The sequence below is a fragment of the Mustela nigripes genome, chromosome 6 (genome assembly GCF_022355385.1).
Source record: "Mustela nigripes isolate SB6536 chromosome 6, MUSNIG.SB6536, whole genome shotgun sequence".
Lineage (NCBI taxonomy): Eukaryota > Metazoa > Chordata > Mammalia > Carnivora > Mustelidae > Mustela > Mustela nigripes.
The window spans coordinates 50,315,260-50,326,057 of record NC_081562.1 but is presented as its reverse complement, the minus strand read 5'-3'; the positions used below and the strand labels follow the sequence as shown (position 1 = coordinate 50,326,057).

General features: G+C 40.6%; 1 protein-coding gene across 2 annotated transcripts in view; it reads left to right on the top strand.

The window, feature by feature from the left end:
• Positions 1 to 2,765: 2,765 nt before the first annotated feature.
• HELB (DNA helicase B) overlaps positions 2,766 to 10,798 on the top strand; it is a 35,338-nt gene continuing 27,305 nt past the window's right edge. The window contains exons 1-5 of one of the 2 annotated variants that reach the window (XM_059402523.1): positions 2,940 to 3,019; positions 4,208 to 4,353; positions 4,489 to 4,899; positions 6,017 to 6,186; positions 8,321 to 9,199. In XM_059402523.1, the coding sequence (XP_059258506.1) occupies positions 4,350 to 4,353; positions 4,489 to 4,899; positions 6,017 to 6,186; positions 8,321 to 9,199 (1,464 nt within the window). In that variant the 5' untranslated portion in view covers positions 2,940 to 3,019; positions 4,208 to 4,349. Of the gene's footprint in view, positions 3,020 to 4,207; positions 4,354 to 4,488; positions 4,900 to 6,016; positions 6,187 to 8,320; positions 9,200 to 10,798 lie in introns of both variants that reach the window. The other variant, XM_059402522.1, reaches the window with a different exon arrangement.

The following is a 10,798-nucleotide window of genomic DNA, read 5'->3' as shown; positions in this document are numbered from 1 at the left end:
GGGGAGCCTGCTTCCCCCTCTCTCTCTGCCTGCCTCTCTGCCTACTTGTGACCTCTCTCTCTCTCTGTCAAATAAATATATAAAATCTTTTAAAAAAAAGTTAAATTCGGAGATTTTTTTCCCCATCTTTGTCTCCTCTATCTTGTTTCCATTATACCTGAGGTAACTATTTTCATTAATTTCTGTGTTCATCTCTCCGGTGTTGCTTTTCCTTCCTCCCTTCTTCGCTTCCTTACATCCTTCCTTTTCCCCAAAACAAGCTTACCCACATACACATAAATTAGACTATATGCACTGTTTTTGCTTTTTCTTATTTAATATATCTTAGAAACCACTCCCTATCAGTTAAAAGAGATATCCCTCTTTCTTTCTTTTTTAAAATTACTGAAGACTATTCCCTCGTGGGGATATGCCATATTCTATTCAATAAATCTCTTAAACACGTTTCTGCTGTTTCCAGCCATTTGCCACTCCAAAACTCACTACACCGTGAATAACCTCATGTCTGTGTTGCTTTGTGTTCATGGAAATATACCTTCAGGGGAGAGCCAGGAATCTTATTTTTAGAAACATCCCAAATGATTATAATGCACAGCCAGATTTGAGTACTATTGCTTACTGTGTAAAAAAGGTAAAAATGGTATTCAGGAACATAGAATTGCTAATTTTTTTTTTTTTTTTTTTTAAGTGAAGAAACAACAGGTAAGGAAACAAAGTTCTCACCATCCTGAATCTTCACCTACACTACTTAGAAGAATGCAGTTGAGTTATATAAACAGCAGCTTAATTTCTGGAGTCTTGTGCCCAAATCACCATGTTGGTATCAAGAACATCCTATGTAGACTACGTACGCTTATGTGTATAAGTGACGTGGGTTTGGGGAGAAAATACCTTTTTGTTTAGATACACTGAGTCTGAAGCAGCCATGGGCCCTCCACGAGTGGCATCTAACAAGCAGTTGTGGGCACCTGTTTGCAGATCAGGTTAGGAGTTATGAGCATGTAGATGACAGAGTAGGTCAAAGATGATCGAGGGAAGGATTACAGAGTGAGAAGGTGCTCAGGATGGAACCCGGGGGAATAGTAGTACTAAAGACAACAGTAGAGGAGTGCAAGGGACTATCCATGGCTAGAGAGGTAGGAAAACCTGAGAACACAAGTCATGAACAATGTATTACAAGAAGAAAATAGTTACTAGTGTCAAAGGTTGTTGAGAATTGAGGTAAGACTCAGGCAAGAAGGTATTCACTGGATTTAGCAACAAGGAGACCAGTAGTGTGACAGAGCAGATTCAGTGTTGCGGAAACAATAGCCATTAGGAGTGTTAAGGAAGGAATTCAAGCTCACATAGTGGATTCTTGGAAACAATGGTGTTTTGTAAGCGGTAACACAGTTTTTCTAAAAGCAACAAAGGGACATACTTGTACCCAAAGGGAAAAATCAATTTTAGTATTTTTCTCCCACAATTTTTCTTAAACCTTTCGTGCTGGCTGTTGTTCATGTATATTAGAATCATAAAGTGCTTTAGGATTTAGCAGTGTCTGCTTACTTATTTTGGGTTTATTACTAATAGAGTAATTCCATAATAAACAATACAAAAATAGTGAGAATAATATATGTTATGGTGTTCCTCAAAGAGTAACAGGACTTTCAAACAGTATCCCCAGCAGGCGTGGAAACCATGGCTCCAGAATAAAGTTTTTAAGCCACTGTGCTTCTCTTCTACTTCCCTTCCCCAGTCCTTCTCTAAACTCTTGGCTATAATCAGGTGTTTTTTTTTTTTTTTTTTTCTGTTTTGTTTTGTTTTGTTTTGTTTTGTTTTGCCCCCACTGTGAGCAGGTGTAGTCCAGCTTAAAGAAGCTTGGGAGACCAGTTTGTACTCAGAGAAGAAAAGATGAAAAGACTTTGAATGTCAGGTAATCCAGCTGTTCCCAGACCTGGCTGAGCATCAAAATAGACAACCCTGGGACGTAAATTAAAAAGACAGAATCCGGGCGCCTGGGTGGCTCAGTGGGTTAAGCCGCTGCCTTCGGCTCAGGTCATGATCTCAGGGTCCTGGGATCGAGTCCCGCATCGGGCTCTCTGCTCAGCAGGGAGCCTGCTTCCTCCTCTCTCTCTCTGCCTGCCTCTCTGCCTACTTGTGATCTCTCTCTGTCAAATAAATAAATAAAAAATCTTAAAAAAAAAAAAAAAAAAAGACAGAATCCTGGGGTCCCTGCCCCAGATCTCGACACGGTGTGTATAGAATGGAGCCTTGAGAACTGTACCTTGATTAAGAGCCTTTGCTGACATAAGTTCAAGTCCTTAAGGAAACGGAGGACAAAAGCAGTCCTGAGTAAACGGGTCTCCCATCTGGAGATTCGCGGCTCTGTGCTTTGGGTGGTGGCCGTTTGCTCTGAAGTGCATCTGGGCTTTCGTTCCAGGGTGTTGGGGAGGGCTTCGCTTTTCCGGGCTCTCCAGGCTCTCTAGACACGGCCTTCCCTCTCATTTCTCTCTCCGGAAGTGCGATAAGTTCTGCGGATGCCACACCTGACGCTGCCCAGCGGGCGGTGCAGTCCAGGTACCGCTCGGACCCTCACTTCTGGATGCCGAGTGCGCAGGTTCTTCTCCAAACCCCCAATCGTCCCGCCTTCATCCCGCCCCTCCAGGGTCTTATCCCCGCCTTCCGTGGGAGTTTGGGGAGGAGCTTCGCCGCTGCCCCGCCCCTCCGCACATGCTCGCCGCCGTGGGGGCGTTCCCGGAAGTTCTTAATTCGCGGAACTGATTGGCGGATCCTGGCTGTGTGCCCTGCCCGGGTTTTCCGGAATTTGGGGAAAACTGCAGGGGGAATAATATGGCTTTTTCGAGTCAGCCCTTGCGGGAACTGCAGGGACCTCTGCTCCCACCCAAGGACTTGTTGGCGGAGGACGATGACTGTCTGAAGGAGGACGTGGAGGAGGATGAAGACCTGGAGTTTGTGGATGCCGAGGAGCTCTGCAGTGGGGGCGTCAAGGCTGGTACCCTCCCCGGGCGCCTCCACGGTGAGGAAGCCCCCTACCCCGAGGGGATGGGATTGGTGGGTGGAATGTTTCCCGTTCTGGCCTCGTCCTAAGTAAGACGCCCCATTGCTGCTAGCAGACGTGTTTTGGGGATGGCCTAGCTGTTTCCTCCTACTTAGGATAGGATTCGGTAAGTAAGTAACAATAGCCGTGACTTGAGAATACGTGACTTGAGCTTGTGCTCAACGTGTTTGATCTCATTCGATGTTCACAACTCTTTGAAGTAGTTTTATTTTTATAGTCCAGGAAACAGTTGGCTGTCGAGCCTGTATTCATACCCAGAATTAGAGTTTTTGAAACTATTTTCCTATCCTACCCGGAGACAAATATTTATTTACCAGCTACTTAGAAAATACACACACTCACACACACACACACACACAAACACCTCAAGGCATTGTGGATTCATTAACTTTGTGTCAGTAACGTTGTGATGAGAGCTTATCTTGCGCCGTTTCCTGTGTTATGAATAATACCTTTTATGTGTACGTTGTGAGTGATAGCTAGGAAAATTTTACGGGTAAGACCAGAAAAGTGTTGTGTGTTGATGGCATTGTTCTGAATTTGCGCTGTCCAGTACAATAGTCACCAGCCTCCCGTGGCTCTTGAGAACTTGAAGTGTAGCTGGTGTAACTGAGGAGGTGAAATTTTAAATTTTGTTTAATTTTAATTAATTTAAATTTAAATAGTCACATGTGAGTGGGCAACACAAGTTTAGACAGAAAGTTTTCAAGTATTTGTGGAGGGTTTAGTCATTTATCCTAAAAGTATTAGTGACTGGATACCATGTTCCAAGCAGGGTACTGTTTGTTGCCGGGGGGATACCCAAGAGCGGTAAGATAATAAGGTTTCTGTCTTAATGGGGCTTGTTCTTTGGTGAATAAAATAAGACATTTTAAAAAATAATTACAGAAGTAACTGTAATATTACTTAATGCGTAGAATGAATAATAAGTATTGCTCTGAGAGGTTATAACCTTGAGATTCAAGGAAGACTTTCGTGAGGAAGTGGCCATTAAATTTAGAGGTCAGTAGTAAATGGGGGTAAACAGTAAGGAAGAGAACATTTGAGGCAGATGGAACAACTTACGTAAAGGCCCTGTGGTGGGCCGGGGGGGGGGAGGGACCATGGGATATTTTAGAAACTGCATGAAGGTCACTTTTGGTTTAGGTCAGAATAGCAGAGAGGTGGCTGTTTTTAGAAGACGAACAGCAGACTTGCCATGTACCATATGTACCTCTTGGAATACAAGGACAAGTGGAACATTATCTTATTCTAGAGAGCTTACAGCACAGTGGAGGGAGACTGATAAATGGGTAAGTGGAATGTATATGTAGATACCCTAATAAACATCTGTACAGGGTGCTGTGGGGAGGAACAGAGTGGTAGATTTGGTAAAGCATTGAAAAAGAGGTTTTAAAATGTCTTAAATTAACTTTTTTTTTTTTAAGTTGTAATTTGTGATGAAAACACTCAAGAGAAATGTGACGTGTTTGGACGTTTTCCAGTAACGGGTCCTTGGTGGCGAGTGAAAGTGCACGTGAAACCTGTGGGATCAAGGAGCTATCAAGTTCAAGGATTTCCATCTTACTTTTTACAGTGTGATATGTCACCGCCAAATCAAGAACATATCTGTTCCCTGTTTCTTAAAGACTGCAATTTCTCCAGTGATTATATAAATAAATTTTTAGCATGGGTAAGTGCTGTATCAAGCTATAAAAACCTCAACTTTGGAAATATTAGGGAAACATTAAGAATGTTCCAAAAGGAAACTGGAAAGAAGGGTCAAAAACAGTCTACACAGAATGAAGAGGAAGAGTCTCTACTGGAAAATGAGATGTGCCTCCCTGTGGAAAACACGAGTAGGTGGGATTTTATCATCCAGTTTTATTGTAATTGAAATACTTAATGGCTAATGTGTTTTAAGATATCACCACTATAGTATGTTGGCACACTATTCTTTTTTAAAATCTGTTTTTGAAAATGTGTTTCTGTTGCTTTTGAGTTTGTCATTGTAATTTCTAGGTTACCTCATCATTAAGGTGGAGAGGTTGGGAGAGAGGATCTTTAAGCTCCTTTCAGTTCCTCCCCAGCCCTAAAGCTATGTTTCTCTCTGACTTTTGTGTGAATTGGATTACCTTGAGTCATTAAGAAAAAGTTCAGTTGTGGGGCACCTGGGTGGCTCAGTGGGTTAAGCCGCTGCCTTCGGCTCAGGTCATGATCTCAGGGTCCTGGGATCGAGTCCCGTATCGGGCTCTCTGCTCAGCAGGGAGCCTGCTTCTCTCTCTCTCTCTCTCTGCCTGCCTCTCCGACTACTTGTGATTTCTCTCTGTCAAATAAATAAATAAAATCTTTAAAAAAAAAAAAAATTCAGTTGTTAACTATTCAGTTCCAGTTATTACTCTGTTTAAGAAGGCAGAAGAGAAAAAGAAGAATACGAGTATTCCATTTTGGAAAGATTTCAGTCCAAAATGGTATAAAATAATTTTTTAGTATGGTGTTTTATCTGGACATTCACCTGAATGCAATATTTCATTTCTTAATTATTTGAAATAAATTTGGCAGGACATCACCGAATGACATCAGTGACAAAAGAATCTTGATAACAGAAAAATGATTATAAAGGTTAATATGTCAATGATTTATTTTTTGTGCTTAGCTTTAAATTTATCTTTATAAATGGAATCACAAATTTTACTCTGATTATATTGTACACAAAAGTAAACAGGAGGCTCAGGAGTGGTTGTCTAAGCATTCGAAGAACATAAATTTTGGAGTTACGTACAATGATGAAAACCACTTCAGTGCAAAATCGATTGTTGTAATACAATCAATTTTCTTGCTGGTTCAAGTAAATTTATTTATCTCTCTTTGATTTGGATTTTTGGAACTGGTTGTGCTCCAGAAGGACGTTCATCACATCGTTGTTCTGTGAGCTCATCTGTATGTTTTGATTTGTTCTTTTCTGTTATCCTGTAGTTCCATTTATAAATGTAATGACAGCTTTGCAGTTTCCAAAAGTAATGGAATTCCTTCCAGTTCTTCTGCCTCGACACTTTAAACGGCTCATAAGCTCGGGTTCTACGAAGGTGTTGGAAGACATAGAAGAGATGTTAGGTACGCATCCATGGAAACTTGGATTTAGTAAAGTAAGTAAGACACTCACTTTAGTAATCTTGTGTAAGGGAGGATTTCTCAAACTTTACATCTTTACAACTTTACATTTACAAACTTTACAGTTTTTGCATCTCTTTCAGAGGAAGAAAATTTGTATGGATCTCAATGTTGATTTTTCTTTTAGTGTTAGAACCAACTAGAACTTCTTATACTTGTAGCTCTTATGCAGGAAATTTATGAAGGACAACAAAATAAAAGAATTGATGACATTGAAATTGTCAATAATTTAATTATATAATTTAATTTAATAGAAAACATCTTTTTGGTTACTGGTCATTTGCAATGTGAATATAGATCTCATTGAAGACACAAGTTCTTAGTAATTTGGCAAATCCATTTAATCCCTCACTTTTCTATTTGAACTTTTGAAAACTTTCATTACTCTTGTGGTACATCATGATATGATTGGAATTTTTATTTGGCACAATAATACCACTTACATATGAATATGAATCCACTTCTGTTCTTACCATTAGAAACCAAGAGGAGGAGTGGCACTATGAGACTTCAGGGGTGTTGGAAACCAAACTCAGCACTAAAATGTTGGCAGTACTTGGTTATGGGTGGTTTTCCAAGTGAAATACAGTTTAAAAATTCTGAGATAATTCTTGGATCCCCAAGAATGCTTTCCAAACCTCTTTCCCCCCAATCTGAGAAATACTGAAATGATGCATTTGTTCCCTATGTCAAATGATGATGACTTCAGTATATCTTGCAAAATGAAATTCTGGAGCATTAGATTACTATATATATCCAGTAGAGAAGAGAGACAGAACAATGCACATACTAAGACTCAAGTGGGAACAGGAGACTTGAAATCCTGCTGTTCAGTATGGAAACCACCATCAAGAATAAAGACCATTAGTGAGGTATTAGATGGCTGAGGCTGCCAACCCTCTAAGTTGGTGCTTCACCCCATGGTCTGGGTTTAAACAATAGAATTTTATTAATAGAAATTTATTTTAAATAATAGAAATTCATTTTCTCATGGTTTTGGAGGTTCTAGGTCCAAAATCAAGTTGTTGGTTGGTTGGTTTCTTCTGAGTCCTTCTTAGCTTATACATGGTTGTGAGAAGACACTTCTCCCCAAGTCCTCACATAATCTTCTTTTTGGGCCTATCTGTTGTAATTGCCCTTCTTGTAAGGATACCAGTCATACTGGATTAGGGCCAGTGACCTCATTTTAACTTAATTACCTATTAAAAGACTGTATCTCCAAATATGGCCACATTTTGACATACTAGCAGGTTAGGATTTCAACATATGAATTTTGCAGGGACACATTTTAGCTCATAAAATGTATAGAGGGCTCCAGGAGGGATGTCTCTGTGGGTGGGGGAGAGAAATGGAGCTGGTGGAGAACCTACTGAGGGGATCATGGTGAAGGAAGTTTCATGCCCCTTCAGCAGAGTTTGGGCAGAATGGTTGAGAGGGATGTCAAAACCTAAACAAGCCAAGAAAGTGAGGCAGTCATGAACTTCACTATATATGCAAGAGTTTGACACAAAAGTTAATATAATTGTAGTATATCCTGTCACTCAGCTGTGAATCCTAAAATCGATTTAACCAAAATTGATTCACAAAATGTATAACTTTTTTTCAGAGATGGGAAGAGGAGAAGCATGTGTGGAGGCGATGGTGTGAAAAATAGAGAGCTTAAAAAAAAGAAAAAGAGAGAGAGCTTCCCTAGAAAAAGACTTACCATAGGAGGGAGTTAATATTAAATAGCAAAAATTAAAAAAAAAAAAAGGCTAGTATAAACAGTACTTAGAACAGTGTTGACTTTATAAGCCATGGAAAGGGTGAGTCAGGGGATTCCTATCTTTTGTGAGAAGCTGCATAGTGTTATTTGACTTTGAAAACTGCATGTGTATTGCTTTGAGAAAATATAATTTTAATTAAAAATGTATATAGATCTTTAATTACAGTATGGCAAAAACTTGGTAATGTATTATGTACCCAGTTTTTTTCCCCCAAATTTTGTTGATATACATTTCCTCTGGGACTTAAGCATTACTAACAAATAATACAGTTTCATGTAATTCTGATAATATTCATCAACATTTGTAATTTTTATAAACCAACTTGAATTTTATTTTCTTAAAGATAACCTACACAGAACTGAAGCTTTTGCAGTGCGAGGCAAGTTGGACATCATTTTGTCAGTGCAAGTCTCTTCTCTGGTTGATGAGTGATTTGGAGAAGAATGCATTAATAATATATTCAAAACTGAGGCACATATGTCGAGACCAAGGGCACACATGCATTGAAGAAGCTGACTTAACTTCTAAGTTGTCAGACCAGATGTCCTTCCAAGAGGCTTGGCAGTCTCTGAAGTTTTTGAAGGACATTGGTGTGGTGACATACGAGAAGGGCTGTGTCTTCCTTTATGACCTCTACCAGGCTGAGCGAGGCATTGCCTCTTCGATATGTGACCTGATGACGAGGCCTCCGTGGCATTTACGGGTGGATGTCAAGAGGGTGCTGTCATTAATTCATACCACGAACCCTGAGAATTCAAGAAGCAACGAGACGCTGAACGAAAGCCAACCGGACGAATCAAGTTTAGAAAACTCTGTGGATGTTCTGGACCCCCAGGACAGTGGTGACCACATTTGGGAAAACGGTGAAAATGACGTGAACGCAGAAATAAATGAAGCTCAGCTGGACCAGGGTCAAGTGGCTGCTTTGGAAATGGTTTGCTCCAATGCCGTGACGGTCATCAGTGGGAAAGGCGGCTGTGGGAAGACCACCATCGTTAGCCAGCTTTTTAAGCATATGGAGCAGTTGGAAGAAAGAGAGGTAAAAAAAGCCTGTGAGGATTTTGAACAGGACCAGGATGTCCCAGAAGAATGGATCACCTTTACCAAGCAAAGTCTTCCGAAGGCCGACAAGGCGCTAGAGGTGTTACTCACTGCCCCGACTGGGAAAGCAGCCGGCTTACTGCGGGAGAAAACTGGTTTTAATGCTTACACACTGTGTCAGGTAAAACTTTGCCCATTTTTAAATTTCTTCCTGATGGCACTCAGTAGGTACTTCTTGGATGTCTTAGGGCTCCCTTCTTTGTAGTAGAACATTTAGATCAGAGCCACTCAGAGCAGCCGGTCTATAAACTGCAACTGGTTTGCAGGGAGGCGGAAGCTGGTGTGGGAAGGTCAGTCAGTAACCTGCTTCTCTCATGGAGAAAGTCTTGCTGTGAAAAGGAAGTTGGCCAAATGGAAGTGTAGGCATCACGTCGTAGTCCGTGTAGATTCTGGTACAAGCTTTATCGGGGTGGGGCTGCTTACAGGCATGTTATTATCCACAGACCTTTTCCGAGAAGCACTTGTGTGGAAAGGACAACGTTTTATCCTATTTTATAGAAGGAAAACTGCATAGAAGTGAATGCTTTGATCATCGGGTTCAGTTCTTTAGCTCCTTGACCCACAACAACGCATGGCCCACAGTCACATAATAAAATTTTCAAATGAATTGATATGCTCGAAAAACATAGTTGGGGCTGTAGTTAGAACTCATGGAATTTTAAACTTGTCAGGAACTGAAAAGGTTTTTCTAGGTCTGACCTGTGATTTTTATAGATCAAGGAACTCAGTTGTTGGAAGATTTCTGAAGGAAATAATCATTGACTTGGACTGTAAAGGACAGAGAGGTTCAGGTGAGAAGGACGTTTTGTTTAGGGGGAAGGCCTTTCCACAGGCATTGAGGAGAATGATCATAGTGTGGATAGATGGTTTTGAGGTGATGGCATTGATTAGAATGAATTGTGTGTGCTGTAAAATAATGGAAATTGAATTTGGTTTAGACTGGGAACTTGAGCTTTAAAGTTTGCAAAGTATCTCATTAAATCCTTGGTAAACCAGTGAAGTGAGTAGGTGGTATCATCTCCATTTTACAGAAGAGCCCAGTTGAAAACTGGGGGTATTAAATGACTTGGCCAAGATCGGAACCAGGTGTAGAGCTACTGGCCCTTGGATTCAGGTTTGTGACCTCCCCTCTCATTGCGCTTCCTGTGGTGCCACAATTCCCTCCTTTATTATAGATCTCGTATACCTAACGGAGCTTGGACTTGGTTTACTGGGGAGCCATTTAGGATCCTAAGCAAGAGAATGAAATGAAGAAAGCAGTTTTAAGGAAGATTACATAGAATCATATAGCTATGAGCCACCTCAGAAAGGACATTACACATTACCTTTATTTGTCACATGAGTGAACATAGCCCTAGAGAAGTTCAGTGTAGCTCACTGATGGTAGAGTCTTCTGATTATTTTATGATTTTTCTCATTATGCCTTCACATCTGGTTAGTCTGAAGGGTTGGCTTAGAAGAGGAGAGCTAGAGACGCATTGTTACTAAGTTTCATCTTATGTTCTAACTCTGATCAATGAGTAGTATCTTAATATCTGTCTGGGACGCTGGGAGAGAGTGTAAGGCCACAGGAAAGGCATGCCATTTATTTATCCCTTGGGCTTCGGGTTGCCAGATGGAGCAGATAAAAAATAAAAGTATTTTTTCAGTATAAGCAAGTAGCAAATACTGCATCAAACATAGTTGTACTAAAATGTCATTTATCATTTATCTGAAATTC